This window comes from Panthera leo, chromosome C1 (assembly GCF_018350215.1).
Source record: "Panthera leo isolate Ple1 chromosome C1, P.leo_Ple1_pat1.1, whole genome shotgun sequence".
In the NCBI taxonomy this organism is placed as follows: domain Eukaryota; kingdom Metazoa; phylum Chordata; class Mammalia; order Carnivora; family Felidae; genus Panthera; species Panthera leo.
In genome coordinates, this window is record NC_056686.1 from 827,939 (window position 1) to 844,661 (window position 16,723).

Consider the following 16,723-nt stretch of genomic DNA (forward strand, 5'->3'; position numbering starts at 1 on the left):
CCGCGGGTGCCCCTGCCTCTGGGGCCGGGCCAGGCCTCCCCCGTCCCCGCCCGGCCCACCTGGGGGGCCCACACCTGCCTTTCCTGGCAGCACGGTCCCCACCAAGGGCGAGATGGTGATGGGCGAGTCGGGGGGCGGCAGGAACTCGAAGGTCGTGGGCCCCACGGGAGAGACGTCCTCGGAGCCGACTCGGGGAGCGGAGTGAGTCACTGAGCTCATGCTCACGTGAGAGTTGATGACGTACAGCGTGGCCACGGATGTGTGGTACAGGGACGTGGCTGCAAACTTGACCTGGTAGTGGGACAGCCCCAGGGGCGGGCGGACGCCCACGGCTCGGCACGACAGCTTGAAGCACCTGGAAGAGCGGGTGTGGGCGGCTCAGAGGCGGTGCTGGCCGTGGGCCGTGTGCTGTGGGAGGTGGCCTCCAACGGAGACGGTGGCTCAGGCTTTGCTATCTCATTGACGAATTTTACTATCTTTTGAAAATACCACAGACCCCTGCACACATTTAAAGTGGACGGTCAAAAATTTCATCCCAATTTGCTGAGGAGGGAATTTCTGGCTTATTTTTGTTAAACACTCATTGACACTTGAAAATAAAACGGATAGGGGCGCCTGGGTGGTTCAGGTTGTGACTGCGCGGTTCGCGAGTCCGAGCCCCACGTTGGGCTCTGTGCTGACAGCTCGGAGCCTGGAGCCGCGTAGGATTCTGTGTCCGCCTCTCTCTCTCTGCCCCTCCGCTGCTCACGTTCTGTCTCTCTCTCTCTGTTTCTCTCAAAAATAAACATTACAACAATAAAACTGATAAACTGCTCTTTAAATACGAGCACAGGAATCTAAAACCCTAGTGAGTTCATTTCTGTCATTACTCGTCTCAAACAAAGACAGGTAGGCCACACACCTCCGTGGTGTGTTTGTCCGTGGGCGAGTGTTCTTGGACCATGTGTGAGCAGACTGGAATATGAATAATATAATGTATTAAAAAAAAAAAGAACAGATATTTGTTACTTTAGCCGGTGGGATGTTTACAGTCCAGATCTTCGAACCCTGACTGCTACTACGCTCTCCTTGTTGGATTTCATCCTAATTACACATATTTTAATGCCTTAAAGGCTGATGTCGACACTGCTCTGTGATGGTAATGTTGCTCATATGTTGAAATAATGAAATGTATTTTTTGGTGTCGTGTGACCACAGGCTCTAAATGTTAAAACGAATCCTTGTGGGTGGAGAGACATTGGGGTTATTGTTAGGGATGAAGTGCAGGACTCAGTACATACACAAACTCTGCACTTCACCCCCTCAACTCTTCCCACCCGTGGACTCATCCCTGCTCACCCACGAGTCTGTCAGATCCCGGGTGGCCACCGCTCCTGCCCATGGTCACATGCCCGGGACCAGAAGAGGGTTTGGCCCGTGGGCCCTGGCCAGCCCGACCCCACCCGGGGCCGCCCAGGCCCCCAGGCAGGACCAGACAGGCTGGCACGCAGGTGGGGACAGGAGAAGAGTCAGGGTTAGAGGCGGGTGGGCGGCGCGGCTCTGTGGGGAGGCGGTCCAGCGCCCGGCTGGACACCCGCACAGGACAGTGAGGACGTTCCTCACTGGGGACTGATGGTCTCGGGCAGCAACAGGAACCGGCCCCTCATCCCGGACCACCCGGTCTGCATCCTGTTCGATTTCTCTCCCTACCACTTCCTCCGTCCCATCTGTCAGGGTGGGAACGGGAGGCTCAGGGAGGTCCAGGGTCTGTTCCCATCACACAGCATGTCAGCACAAGTGGGGCTCATGTCCAGGTCCTCCTGAGAGCAGAGAGGCAATCTATACACCGCACACACTCGCACACACATGGCCACACGTGCATCCACACACAATGCACACACGTCCACACGTGTGTGCTCCCATGCTCTCCTGCACATGTACTCACACACACACAGGCACGCGCGCACGCACGCACACAGATGGGCGAGCTGGCCCGGCGTGCGAGGCTCCGGATCCCAGGAGCCTGTGCCTGGGTCTGAAGTCCCTGCAGCCAGCGGTGTCTCAGCCCGGCCGCCAGCGCTCGAGGACGGAGCCAGCTGAACCTGCCGAACGGGGCCCTCTGCGCGCCCCTCGCCTGCCAGGCTCACCGGTTGATCTCCGACTTGCAGACGAGCTCGAAGTTGTACTCCTTGGCCTTGGTGGGCTGGAAGATCACGTCAAGTTGCAGCGTTTCCAGCGGCAGGATTGTCCCAAACCCGTCACTGGGCTGGACGTCCACAAACTGGCGGATGGAAAACCGTCGACGCCGAAGTGAGAACACGGTGATCTGGGGCTTATCGCGGGGGCTGCGTGGACACGCGTGGCAGGGGTGTGAGCGCATGTGCGTGCAAGTGTGTCTGCGAGGATGTGAGTGTCTGTCTGTCCGGGCATGTGGAAGCACGTCTGTGTGTGGAGGAGCGACCGTAGACCAGCACGTGGGTGTTTGTGAGCGCGTTCGTGTGTACGTGAGTGTCGGCATGTCTGTGAGCACGTCTGTCACCACACGTGTGATCACGGGTATATGCGAGCACGTCTATGTGCATGTGTGAGCGTGTGCGTGTACGTGAGCACACCCCTGTGTGATGTTCGTGCATGCATACGTGTGTCTGCATGCATGTAAGTGGAGGGTGGGTGGGGTGGGGGGGGCGGCCTGGTCTGAGCCCCATCCCGGCTGCCCTGCAGGGCCAGGCAGGCAGGAGTTCTGGAAGGAAGGGAGGGAGGGGAGTCCCGAGTCCTGGCAGGGCAGCGGGCCAGAGAGGGAGGGAGAGGCTGGGACAGAGAGAGGTGAGGTGAGGCGGTGGTGCAGGCAGTGGGGATGAGGAGAGGGACGGGCAGGGGGAGACGCCAGGCCGAGGCTCTTGGCGTGGGCGTGGGGCCTGGGGAGGGGTGAGGCCACCTGGTGCTGGGTGCCCGGACCCGGGGGTGGCAGCTGCCCCGGTACGTCCCCAGAGCTTCCCGACTCTGTCCCCGCACCCTGTGCCCCTCCCCGACCGAGTGAGGCACCTTGGGGAGCCCGACGAACCCAAAACCCTGGGGCAGGAGGGAGAGGTTGCAGAGGCTGACTTGGGTTCTGACGGCCTCGTACACGGTGCAGTGGCCAAAGTCCACTGCCGAGGGGCTGAGGTCCAGGTCCGAGGTGGTGACCACCGCGTGTACCGTAAACCCCACCGGCTTGATCTGAAGCGCAAAGGGCGAGGGGACGCCGGTCACTGCCCATCCGTCTCCGCAAATGTTTCCACCGACAAGGAGGGCACAAGCGTTGTGTCCACCTGGCAGCCGACGGTGTGCCCTTTCCCAGACACGAGACTCTTTGTCTCGGCCACTTCCCTGTGGTGCCTGACTTGGGAGGGCACGGAAGCAGGTGCCAAAGAAGAGGGGAGGAGCCTCAGGTGGGCGGGGCGCGGGAGGGAATGAGTGCGCGCGCGCGTGCACTGTGAGTGTGCACGTGCGGCCGTGAGCACACCCGTGTGCACCCGGGCACGTGTGGGCTCAGGTGCCAGGGGGACGCCCCGCTGGCCCTGCACAGCCCTCAGGTCTCTCCCTCCGATCCACAACCCCCCTCCTCGTCTCCACCGTGCAGCAGCAGCCGGGGTGGGAGACAGAGCTGCGGGTCAGGTCATCGGAACCCGCCAGGGCCCGGCCTTTTGGGGGAGGCGCTCGGGTCCCGAAGAGTGTCCAGCATTCCTGGGAAGTGTCCCATGCAGACCTGGTCAGCCACCCGGATTGTCATTGGGGCCTCCAGGACTCTGCTTTCCTTGTCGAAATACTTCCCTGCATCTTCTGGGAGGGAGTGTCTGAAAGAGACGGGATGCGCTCAAAAGTACTTTTCTCCTTTATATTTGGAGAACGACCGTAGAGCTGACCTGTGAGTGTGTTTTAGGTGACACAGGAGCTACAAATGATAGGAAATACAAGAAATCTAAGAGCCAGGAGATGTGCTCCCCCAGCCTCCCAGCCCCGCGGCCTCCGGGCGCTCACCGCGGCAGGAACTTGAGCTGCACGGTGTAGGAGGACTGGGCCTGGATGTAGCCCGTCTCCGGCAGGAGCTCCATGTGGCCCCTCAGCTCCTTGCACACTTCAAACTTCAGACGCAGGGCCGCTTTTGACCTGCAGGACACGGAAGGACACCAAAGAGACGCTGTGCGTCTGGTCCCGCGGGACAGACACACTTCTCACGGGCCAGACATCCCACAGATGCACGGTGCCTGCCCTCACAAGGCAGAGGGCGAGTGGGTTTTCACAGCTCGCTTGCTAAGGGGCAGATCTCCTGATGAGGAACTTTTTTTTATTTTGCATCTCCAAAATTTTTTTAAATTTATTTTTTTAATTTACATCCAAGTTAGTTAGCATATAGTGCAACAATGATTTCAGGAGTAGATTCCTTGATGCCCCTCCCCCATTTAGCCCACCCCCCTCCCACAACCCCTTCAGTAACCCTCAGTTTGTTCTCCATATTTATAAGTCTCTTATGTTTTGTCCCCCTCCCTGTTTTTATATTACTTTTGTTTCCCTTTCCTTATGTTCATCTGTTTTGTCTCTTAAGCTCCTCATATGAGTGAAGTCATATGATTTTTGTCTTTCTCTGAGTAATTTCACTTAGCAGAACACTCTCCAGTTCCATCCACGTAGTGGATATTGCAAATGGCAAGATTTCATTCTTTTTGATTGCTGAGTAATACTCCATTGTATGTATATCCCACATCTTCTTTATCCATTCATCCATCGATGGACATTTGGGCTCTTTCCATACTTCGGCTATTGTCGATGGTGCTGCTATAAACATTGGGGTGCATGTGTCCCTTCGAAACAGCACACCTGTATCCTTTGGATAAATGCCTAGTAGTGCAATTGCTGGGTCGTAAGGTGGTTCTATTTTTAATTATTTGAGGAACCTCCATACTGTTTTCCAGAGTGGCTGAACCAGTTCGCATTCCCACCAACAGTGCAAGAGGGTTCCCGTTTCTCCACATCATCGCCAACATCTGCTGTTGCCTGAGTTGTCAATGTGAGCCATTCTGACAGGTGTGAGGTGGTATCTCATCGTGGTTTTGATTTGTATTTCCCCGATGAGGAGTGATGTTGAGCATTTTTTCATGTGTCGGTTGGCCATCTGGATGTCTTCTTTGGAGAAGTGTCTATTCATGTCTTTTGCCCATTTCTTCACTGGATTATTTGTTTTTTGGGTGTTGAGTTGGATAATTTCTTTAGATTTTGGATACCAACCCTTTATCTGTCGTTGGCAAATATCTTCTCCCATTCTGTCGGCTGTCTTTTAGTTTTGCTGATTGTTTCCTTCGCTGGCAGAAGCTTTTATCCTGACGGGGTCCCAATAGTTCCTTTTTTTTTGTTGTTCTCCTGGCCTCCAGAGACATGCTGAGGAAGAAGTTGCTCCGGAATTCTTACAAACAGAAACACTGCCACCGAAGTATGTCTCCAGGTGGTTCTCAGAAACCTGAGACTTTATTGGGAAGACCTTTGCCGGGCAGGCACCTGGTGCAAGGACCTGGAGGGGTGTGGGGGCAGAGGTGGACCCCCACCCACCTGGAGCTCTGCCTGCCTCCTGCCCAGGCCAAGGTTCTGGGGGAGGCTGGGCCCCACAGGCCCCAGGATGACCAGGCCTTGTGGCTTCTCTGGGTTTTGTCCGTCTCTGACTCCAGAGCAGCCGGAGGAAGCCGCGTGCGCCCCCAAACACACAGTCACCTGCTTCTGGTTAGTGCCTCCGGGAGCCCCACCCCCATCTGGGCTCACCCGGAACCTTCCTGTTTTCCGCCACGAGGCTCCCCACGCCCCTGCCTCCCTTCGAGTCTCTACCAAACCAAGTCACCTGGCCAACTCTGTCACACACACGCGCCCTGCATATGCAGCTGGGGTCTTCCTTTACCCCACAGGCCGAGTGCTGCCCCCCTCCTCTTTCCCTGCCCTCCCCCAGAAAGTGGCTGCACCTTGCACCCTGAGATAGACTGACTGGCAGAGGCTGGCCAGCCCTTGTTCCCCAAACAAATCCACTGGAGCCCCTCTCGAGGCCCCTGACATTTGCGGTCCTGAAGCTGAGACAGGCAAGTCCCCTATGCGGAAGGACGGCCACAGAGGAAGTGTGCAGGACTTCCGCCCCTACGAGGCTGTTCTGCGGCTGGAAGCAGGGCCAGGCTACGCCCGGTGGGCCTGGTGTCAGCAGGTGCCGGCAGCAGGCGGTCTGGGGAATGAGCGCCCACCGAGCGCTAACCATGGCATTTGCCTTCTTTTCTCCACTTAAGTTGTACTTCGGTAAAAAGTATTTAGAATTGACTGCTCTGGTCTGGACGCCTTTGAAAACACGTTTCCTTCCTCAGGCCTCTGTCCACATTTCCTTTCCTGGCTGGGCTCCCCGCTCTCTTGTCTGTGTCCACGAGGGGCCAAGGGCCTGGGCGTGGAGGGGTCCCGGGCTCCCGGGCTCCCCTGCCCGCCGGGCTCACCGTGTGTGGACGAGGATGGAGTCCTGATACAGCCGGTCGTACGTGCAGATCTTCAAGTCTACGCTGGGCTTTGGCACCCACACGGGCACGTCGATAGCAACGCCTGTGACTCTGAAATATAACTAAGTTTGAAGGTGTGATGTTAGGACACGCTTTTGTCCACAAAGCAGGCAGTGACAGAGAATGCCAACACAGCCCAGCCTAGGCTTTTTACAAGCCTTACGAGTGCTGGGAACTTCATACTTAAACCAACTATGTTTTGGAGTTCTGTGGCCGTTTTCATATCAGATCATTTAAACAATCCTTTTTATTATCCAAATCTTCAAACATAAAAAGATAGAATGGTGGGGCGCCTGGGTGGCTCAGTTGCTTAAGGGTCTGACTCTTGATTTCGGCTCAGGTCACGATCTCACTGTTCGTGGGTCTGAGCCCTGCATCGGGCTCTGTGCTGACAGCAAGGAGCCTGCTGGGGTTTCTCTCTCTCCCTCTCTCTCTCTGCCCCTCCCCAGCTCACACACACATACTCTCTCTCCCTCAAAAAAATAAGAAACGTTAAAAAAAGAACGGTATAATGGATTGTCATGTGCCCATCACATAGCTTCGTAATTATCAACATTTTTAGCTGTTTAAAAAAAAACCCTTTTATCACAGAATATTGCATCACACGATGGGATGGACACTCCATAAACGGTCACAGTCAACACAGAAAGGAGGCTCAGAGGTCTCGAGGGACGAGGAGGAGTGGGAACCACTTCTCTCCCCTTCCCGGCTGCCGGCTCCTCCGGCCAAACGAGTCCTGGGTCTGGGGAGGTTGGGGGGGTCTGTGGGTGTCCTGCAGGGACAGCATGTGTCCCTCGGGCTGGGCAGGGCCCTGGCAGGGCAGGTCCTGTCCTGCTGCTATGGTGGTGAGCTGAGGACTCCACATGCCTTCCTCCAGGACCCCCAGCCTGAGACGGGGCCACCTGCCCACAGGATGGAGTGGGGGCTATGGAGCCCAGGACTTGTGACACTTAGAACACATCAGCGAGCAGGCCAGAGGCCACAGGGTCTCCGGCGCCAGAGACAAGAAGAACGTGGGGAACAAAGACGGCACCCGCTGGGAAGATGGGCTGCCGGGGGGCAGGAGGGGATTCGGGCGGAAGCAGGTAGCATCGCTCCGAGGTAGGGGGAGCGGCTGAGTGCCTAGCAAGTGGCCGGGCTGATTCATGGCATGGAGCCACCCCTGCAGAGGGTCATGAGGCCCGGGAGCCTGACTGCGCCGTCAGATAACCGTTAGGAGGAGGGCGATGCCCGTGAGCACCCGAGTCAGCAGCCAGGTGAGGTGGAGGGTGACACGGGACATGCCAGGTGGAGGAAAGACAGAGACTTGGAGGACGGACGAGGGACGTTCGGAGGGCCCACGATGGGGGCTGCCCGCAACGGGAGTCCCCGCGCGGCAGTCCAGCCGGGCTCAGTGACAGAGCCTCGCACAGGCCTGCGAAAGGAGAGCCACCCTCACTGGGGCCGTCCTCGCCGGAGACAGTGGGCAGCGTCTGTGGACCGCCAGGGGGGAGGCCCACCTTGGAGATGGGCAGCGGGGCTCGGGATGCAGGCCCTTTCTCAGCTGGGGAGGATGACGGCGTGGGGACCGCGCACGCCCCACTCCTGCTGGCGGGAGGCCAGAGGGAGGGAGAGCAGCCAGGGTGTCTGCTGCCCAGATTACCCAGCAGGGCCACCGCGACCCAAGGTCACAGCCCCTGTCAGGCCGGCTTCTTTAAGAGCTTTTGGTCACCAAGTTCTAGACTTTGTTCCCTCCTGTCACCTCTGTAGGGGCGGTGTGGGGTCCTGTGGGGTCACTGTGGGTCCAGTGGGGATGTTATGGGGTCACTGTGGGGTCCTGTGGGGTCACTATGGGTCCTATGGGGTCACTCTGGGGTGTTGTGGGTCCTGTGGGGTCCTGTAGGGTCACTGTAGGGCCACTGTGGGGCCTGTGGAGTGTTGTGGGGTCCTGTGGGGTCTCTGTGCGGCCTGTGGAGTGTTGCGGGACACCATGGGTACTGCGGATGTCTTGGAGCAGTGTTGAGTTTGGAGGTGCCTGTGCGGTATGGTGACGGGGTTTTCCCGAAGCCTGGGGCTTCCTGTTATAAACAGGCATTGCCGTCTCATATCCCTGAGCCCTGACGACTCATTCTCCAGAGCAGAGACACCTAACGAGGAGAAGGGGGACGAGGAGAATGCGGTGATGGCGAACACGTCATCAAATGGTCACCCCTGAGCGGAGGTGGCCGTCAGCCTGGAGGCGGGTGGTGGGTGTCAGGGAGGAGCCCCCGAGGCCATGGGCGCCGGGGGAGGAAATCTTAGCTGACCTGAGTAGCTGAGGGCCAGGAAAGGGGTAAATAAAAGGGACCAAGCTGCACCGTGGTCTGGTCTTCAGCACGTGAGGGCGAGCGTCTGGCTCTGAGGGCCCCTCCACACGAGAAGAGAAAGTCTCGTGGGATTTGGGGGGCCCTTCGTGGAATGGAAAGTGGAATTTCCAGATAAAGGGGGAAATGGAATAAATAGCAACGTGCTCATGCCAGGGTGGACGAGAGAACCGCGAGAGAGCCAACGGCCCCCTAAGTAACACAATTAGCCTGAAGTAAGAGGGACCGAGCGAAACAACTTCCTGCCAGGCTGTGCCGGGGCACTGGGCTCTCCCAGCGGGGACGGAAGACGGCAGAGGGGCCGGCAAGAAGGACGGTGTCAGGGGACGCGGGCAGCGTGGGCGGGCGGACACAAGCCCCAGTGGAGCCGGCGGGGCCTGGGCGTGGTCACTGGACCCGGGAGGTCGCGCAGGGGGCCGGCTGCCGGGCGGGAACACAGCTGGACGGGGACGAGGATGCAGCGGCAGTGGCCGTCTGTTGGGAGCGAGCGCCCAGAAGGCACGGAGGGTAGAACCGAGGGGAACGAGCTAACTCCTGAATCCGCTGACGGCCCTTAGACAGGTGCCGGCCTCACATCTACAATCTCAGTCTTGCCTTTGGTTACAACGAACAACTAATTCGGGCGCCTTGGGATTAGATCTGACTTGGGCTCAGGTCATGATCTCACGTTCGCGGGTTCGAGCCCCATGTCGGGCTGTGTGCTGACAGCTCAGAGCCTGGAGCCTGCTTGGGATTCTGTGTCTCCCTCTCGCTGCCCCCTCTCTGACTCTGTCTCAAAAATGAATAAAAATTTAAAAAATAAAAATAAAAACAAAATAAAAAAGTTTGCAGATCACGTTCTCTGAAAAAATTTAATAAACGTGTAAGTAAGTAAATAAATAATAAAAACTAACGAGTAAAAATTTTACCTACTTGGAAACCAGGCAAGGCGCTTCTAGCGGTGGAGAGCAAGGGCTCCGTGTGCGCGCACGGGTGTGGGAGCACGTGCACGTTCGCGCGCGCCGCGGTGCCGGCCATCTGTGCCACCAGCTGGCTGTCCAGGCGGGGGAGTGCGAGTGGCAGGGACCCTGGCACCCAGGCTGGGTACTCACCGTGGGACACTGCTGATTCTTAAACACGACCTTGAACTTGGTGTAGACCGCTCCCGGGATGATGGGCGTGAAGATGACCGGCACTTTGATGGAGCCGAAGGGGCCAATCTCCCCCTCCGCCACCTGCAGGCGAAGACAGTTGCCGCAGACACAGCCAGGCTTCCCGTTTCTATCAAGGCGCCTCCCCATGTCCTCACCGCAGGCAGCATCACCGTGAGGGGGAGTGTCCCTGGGTGGCCTGGCCCTGCCCTTCGAGGACTTACTGCCCAGCAACACAGTTGAACCCCTCCCGGCACGTTTCCTGCCCGTGTGTGTACCTGCTCTCTCGATGCCCCAGGGCCCTTGCACACGGGCGCACACGCGCACACACACACACACACATGCATGCACACATGCACACCGTGCTCTAGCCTGGGAGGCCCCGCTCGTGTCTTCTCAGAGTGGGACCCAGCGCCCTGCACCCAGGACATGGTGTCTGCTGCTCCAGTCCTGCCTGGCCCCAGGGGGACGGGGGTGGCCGCAGGCTGACTGACAGTGCAAACTGTGCAGAGGCTATGAGTCCAGACCAGTCGAGTGGAAGGGCCACCCTGGGCCACCCTGCGGGCGGGGTGGGCAGGGGAGGCTCAGGAAGGGGGGCTGGGAGCCAGCGGGCCCGGCTGACCTCTCCCAGAGAGATCTCTGTCTGCTCCTCGTTGGGAGGTACGGTCATCACAGTGCTCATGGTCACTCCCTCTGATTCTGGAAGAGAAGGGAGTCCAGATGAGAGGGCTGGCTGGGCAGCCCGTGGGGGCCAGGGAAGAGCTGGGGTGCCGGGGAATCTGGTCCCTCCCTCTCCTGGACCACCGGCTGTCTTTTTTTTTTTAACGTTGTTTTGTTTTGTTTTGTTTTAATTTTTTGAGACAGGGAGAGACAGAGCATGAACAGGGGAGGGTCAGAGAGAGGGAGACACAGAATCTGAAACAGGCTCCAGGCTCTGAGCTGTCAGCACAGAGCCCGACGCGGGGCTCGAACTCACGGACCGCGAGATCATGACCTGAGCCCAAGTCGGCCGCTTAACCGACTGAGCCACCCAGGCCCCCCCCCACCCCCCACCCCGGCTGTCGTTCTGATAAGACCTAGGCGGGGCTGCTGCCCTCCATCTGGCCCTGCCCTGCAAGGAGGAGCCACCCAGTGGTGCAGGAGGGGCAGAGCGGGGCAGGGCTTCCCCGGTGGACACGCACAGTGGCCACCATGGCCTCAGCAGCTGGAGGCGGGGGGCGGGAGGGGGCCGGAGTTGCTCAGGACCCCGGCTAGGGGAGGGCAGGCCGGCAAGAGGAGTTGGGTGGGCGTGGTCCATGGGGTACAACGGCCTGAGCGTCGGAGCGAGCCAGCCCTTCAGGGTCTGGGGACAGGAGAGTGGGCTCAGAGGAGGGGAACAGAAAGGCCCTGCAGAGGGAAGGGCTGATGCAGAGGGAGGGGAGAGGTGCTGGGGTGCGGCCTAGGGGTGGGAGGAGCTTCTGGTGGCCAGTGGAGCGGACGGACCGAGGCCTGAAGGTCTACGATATCGCCTCTCAAATGTCACAGCCCGATCGCCAGTGAGTTCGTTTTGTCTGTGTGCGAGCTGCTGCCATGCTCCCCACCTGTGGGGTGAGCGTTCTGACCCAGCCTGGCCGTTTCTCGGGAAGGCCCCTGAAAGCAGGTGCTGATTCCTCTTGTGTGAGAAGGTCTTTCTGCGATTCTGGCGTGAAGACGCCGTTCGATAGGAGAGCTGGGGCGCCCACCCGGGGGGCTCAGTCGGTCGAGTGTCCGGCTCTTGATTTTGGGTCAGTTGGTGATCTCTCGGTTCTTGGGATGGAGTCCTGCATCGGGCTCTGTGCTGACAGTGTGGAGCCTGCTTGGGATTCTCTCTCTGAATACACTGGGTTATTTGTTTTCTAATTGAGTTTTCAAAGTTCTCTACGTAGTTTGGGTATGTTCTTTACCAGACTTGTAATTTGCTAATATTTTCTGCCAAACTGTGGCTTACTTCTTCACTCTCTGAACAGCATCCTTAGAAGAGCAGGTATGTTTAGTTTTGATGAAGTCCAAGCTACAACTTTTGTTATATATATATATATAATGTTTATTTTTTGGTGTTTATTTTTTTTGAGAGAGAGAGTGCATGAGCAAGCAGGGGAGGGAGGGAAGGAGGGAGGGGGGGGGGAGAGAGAGAGAGAGAGAGAGAGAGAGAGAGAGAGAGAGAGAGGATGTGAAGCAGGTTCTGAGCTGACAGCAGAGAGCCCGACGTGGGGCTTGGACTCATGAACCATGAGATCGTGACCTAAGCTGAGGTTGGATGCTTAACCAGCTGAGCCACCCAGGCGCCCCTATCACGTTTATTTTTATTTTTGAATTGTTTTCTTTTACTTCTTCATCCGAAGTGCACCCCTCAATCCCCATTCCCTATTTCACCCCCGGCCCTGCAGCTCCCACACACCATCAATGTGTTGTCTACAGTTGAGGCTGTTTCCTGGTTTACCTCTCTGTTTCGTTTTTAAATTTTGTTACTTGCTCATTTGTTTCTTAAATTCCGCCTATGAGTGAAATCATATGGTATTTGCTTTCTCTGGCTGACTTAGTTCACTCAGCATAATACACTCGAGTTCTGTCCACGTTGTTGCAAATGGCAAGATTTCATTCTTTTTAACGGCTGAGTAAAGTTCCATTGTACATGTATACCACCTCTTCTTTATCCACTCATCAGTCGAGGGACACTTGGGCTGCTTCCATAATTTGATTATTGTAGATAATGCTGCTGTAAACATCAGGGTGCATGTACCCCTTCGAATTCGTGTTTTTGTGTTCTTTAGGCAAATACCTAGTAGTGCAATTGCTGGGTCGTAGGGTAGTTCTATTTGTAAGTTTCTGAGGCACCTCCATACCGTTGTCCGCAGTGGCTGCCCCAGTCTGCATTCCCACCAAGAGTGCAAAAGGGTCCCCTTTCTCCACATCCTGGCCAACACCTGTTGCTGACTTTAGCCACCTTGACAGGCGTGAGGTGACATCTCATGGTGGTTTTGAGGTCCATTCCCCCGAGGATGAGTGATGTTGAACATCTTTTCACGTTGTCAGTTGCCCATCTGGATGTCTTCTCTGGAGAAATGTGTGTTCATGTCCTCCATACATTTTTTAGTTGGATTATTTGTCTTTTGGGTGTTGAGCTGTATCAGTGCTTTATAGATTTTAGATACGAACCTTTTATTGGGTATGTCATTTACAAATATCTTCTCCCATTTGGTAGGTTTAGGTTTTTTAGTTTTGTTGCTGATTTCCTTTGCTGTACGGAAGCTGTTTATTTTGATCAAGTCCCAGTAGTTTATTTTTGCTTTTGTTTCCCTTGCCTCGGGAGACATCGCTAGAAAGATGTTGCTATGATCCGTGTCAGAGAAATGACTGCCTGTGCTGCGTTCTACGATTTTTGTGGTTTTGGGTCTCACATTTAGGCCTTTCATCCATTTTGAATTTATTTTTGGGTCTGGCGTAAGAAAGTGGTCCAGTGTCATTCTTCTGCATGCCGCTGTCCAGTTTTCCCAGCACCGTTTGCTGAAGAGACTGTCTTTATTCCGTTGGACATTCTTTCCTGCTTTGTCAAAGGTTAGCTGACCATATAGTTGTGGGTTTATTTTGTGGCATCCTATCCTATCCTATCCTATCCTATCCTATCCTATCCTATCCTATCCATCTAAGCATCTATTTTTGTGCCAGCGCCACACCGTTGTAATTACTACCACTTTGTAATGTAACTTGAAGTCCAGAATTGTGAGGCATCCAGTTTGGTTTTCTTTTTCAAGATTGCTTCAGTTACGCAGGGTCTTTTCCGGCTCTGCACAAATTTTAGAATCGCTTGTTCTAATTCTGTGCAAAATGCTATTGGCATTTTGGTGGAGGTTGCATTAAATCTGTGGTTTGCTTTGGGTAGTATAGATTTTTTTTAATAAATATTTTTAAAAATGTTTACTTATTATTTTTTTACAAAATAATTATTTTGAGACGGGGAGAGTGAGGGAGAGCGTGAGCAAGGGAGGGGCAGAGGGAAAGAGAGAGAGAATCCCGAGCAGACTCCATGCTGTCAGTGTAGAGCCCAACTCGGGGCCAGATCCCATGACTCTGGGATCATAACCTGAGCTGAAATCAAGAGTCAGATGCTTAACCGACTGAGCCACCCAGGCGCCCCCTGGGTAATTGAGACATTTTAACAGTATTTCTTCTTCCAACCCATGAGTGTGGAATGTCTTTCCCTGTGACATCTTGAGAAGTTCTTTCATCAATGTTTTGTTTTGGTGCAATTATAAATGGGATGGTTTTCTTAATTTCACGTTCTGCAACTTCATTATTGATGTATGGAAATGCAACAGATTTCTGTACCTTGAATTTGTATCCTGAATTTGTGCATCAGTTCTGGCAGTTTTTTGGTGGAGTCTTCAGGGTTTTCTATATAAAAGTATCATGTCATCTGCAAATAGTCAAATTTTTACTTCTTTATTGTTGATCTGGATGCCTTTTATTTCTTTTTATTGCTGTGTTAAATAACAGTGGTGAGAGTGGGCATCCTGTCTTGGTCTTGACCTTAGCGGGAAAGCTCTCAAGATTTTCCCCCACTGAGGATGATGTTGGTTGTGGATTTTTCATGTAAGGCCTTTATCATGTTGAAGTATGTTTCCTCTAAAGCTATTTGCAGAGGGTTTTTTTTTTTTTTAATATCACGAATGGATGTTGTACTTTGTCAAATGCTTTTTTCGTATCCATTGAAACCATCATATGGGTTTTATTCTCTTATTGCTGTGACATATCACGTTGATTGCGAACACTGAACCACTGTTGCAACCCAGGAATAGATCCCATTTGATTGTGGTCAATGATTCCTTTAATTAGTGTTGGATTTGGTTTGCTAGGGTTTTGTTGAGAATTTTTGCATCCGTGTTCTTCAGATACGTTGGCCAGTAGTTCTTTCCTTCAACGGTGTCTTTATCTGGTTTCGTATCAGGGTAATGCTGGCCTCAGAATGGATTTGAGAGTTCTCCTTCCTTTTCCATTTTTTGGAGCAGTTTGAGAAGAACAGGTATTAACTCTTCTTTAAATGTTTGGTAGAGTTCACCTGTGAAGCCATCCGGTCCTGGACTTTTGTTCATTGGGTGTTTTCTGATTACTGACTCAATTTCTTTGCTGGTAATTGGAGTGTTGACATTTTTTATTTTTTCCTGCTTCAGTTTTAGTAGTTTGTGTGTTTCTAATAATTTATCCATTTCTTCTAGGCTGTCCAATTTTTTGGCTGTAGGTTTTCATAATATTCTGTTATAATTGTATTTCTGTGCTGTTGGTGGTTATTTCTCCTCTCTCCTTTGTGATTTTATTTATTTGGGTCCCCGCCGCCCCACCCCTGCTCTTTGGTGAGTCTGGCTAGAGGTTTCTTAATTTTGTTCATCTTTCTAAAGAGCCAGCTTCTGGTTTCCTTGATCTGTTCTATTGTTTTTTAAGTTTCTAGAACATTTGTTTCTGCTCTAATCTTTATTATTTGCTTCCTTCTGCTGGGTTTGAGTTTTGTCTATTATTCTTCTCCTGGTTCCTTTAGCTATAAGGTTAGGTTGTTTGAGACTTTTCTAGATTCTGGAGGTCGGCCTGTGTTGCTATAAACCTCCCTCTTAGAGCCACTTTTGCTGCATTCCAAAGCAGGTTGTAATTTTTAAAACATGAATCATGTTTTTGATGTCACTTCTAAAAGATCTCTCACCAACACGTGATTACACAGATTTTCTCCTATGTTTTGTTTTTGTAGGCTTATAGTTTCAGGTCTTACATTTAGGTCTATGATTTATTTTGAGCAATTTTTGTTTATAGCATGAGGACTGGATGGAGGTTAACTTTTTCCACATATGTTTATCTAACTGTTAAGGTCTCACTTGTTGAAAAGACTGTTTTTTCCTCCGAGCAATTACCTGTGCATCCCTAGTGAAGTCTGATTGGCCATGTTTGCGTGGGTCTGTGTTTGGACTCTGTTCTGTTCCACTGAGTCTCCGTGTCCCTCCCTTGGCCAGCACTACACTGTCTTCTCACTGTGGCTTCAGATGAATCTTGACATGATGTCGTCTGAGTCTTCCAACTTTGTTCTTTCTTGGAATTGTTTTGGAAATTTAAGGTCCTTGGGGTTTCCATATGAACTTGAGAACCAACTGTCAGTTTCCACAGACAGAGGCTGGTGGCAGCTGTGCTGGGTTGCTCGGTCCCACCACTGCTGGTGGGAGTCTGAACCAGCGCAAACATGTTGAAAAAGAACTTAACGCTGGCGAAGAAGAGAGGCAGCAGGAGAGCAGCGGGTGCGCCTCGCAGACGCTCACACGCAGGGAGCCGTGGTCCCGGGGATGCCGCCACACACCCTGAAGGCCCCACACGTGACGAGGGCCGGCGGGTCTGTGACTCGAGGTGTGCTCACGGAAGCAGGTGGCACGCAGCCGCGGAAACAGAAAGAACAGCTTACACAGCAGCGTCCACGACGGGCTGCCTGAGGCTCTGTTCCTACGAGGCTGGAACCGGAGGAATCCTGCCGTTTCTGGATGTGTGCCGAATGAAACTGTTCAGGGAGGCAGGGAGGTGATGGAAACCATCCCGACGGTAGTCGCTGGTGCAGAAGGGGGCGAGTCGGGGCGAGGCCAGGCCTGTGGGCAGTGCTCTTCCTCCTCCAGTTCACCGGCCCGGGGCTGGGGGGAGTGGTGCCTATTTCCCGGCTCTTCTGTGAACTGTCCTCACC

At 54.1% G+C, this 16,723-nt stretch overlaps 1 protein-coding gene across 4 annotated transcripts in view; it reads right to left on the reverse strand.

Annotated features, from left to right (window-relative positions):
- CFAP74 (cilia and flagella associated protein 74) overlaps positions 1 to 16,723 on the reverse strand; it is a 64,210-nt gene that overhangs the window by 7,921 nt on the left and 39,566 nt on the right. For 3 of the 4 annotated variants that reach the window (XM_042951699.1, XM_042951698.1, XM_042951700.1), the window contains exons 19-26: positions 10,625 to 10,701; positions 9,964 to 10,086; positions 6,471 to 6,592; positions 3,997 to 4,125; positions 3,725 to 3,812; positions 3,022 to 3,195; positions 2,127 to 2,260; positions 79 to 355 (exon numbers count right to left, since the gene is read on the reverse strand). In XM_042951699.1, the coding sequence (XP_042807633.1) occupies positions 79 to 355; positions 2,127 to 2,260; positions 3,022 to 3,195; positions 3,725 to 3,812; positions 3,997 to 4,125; positions 6,471 to 6,592; positions 9,964 to 10,086; positions 10,625 to 10,701 (1,124 nt within the window). The remainder of the gene's footprint in view (positions 1 to 78; positions 356 to 2,126; positions 2,261 to 3,021; positions 3,196 to 3,724; positions 3,813 to 3,996; positions 4,126 to 6,470; positions 6,593 to 9,963; positions 10,087 to 10,624; positions 10,702 to 16,723) is intronic. The other variant, XM_042951701.1, reaches the window with a different exon arrangement.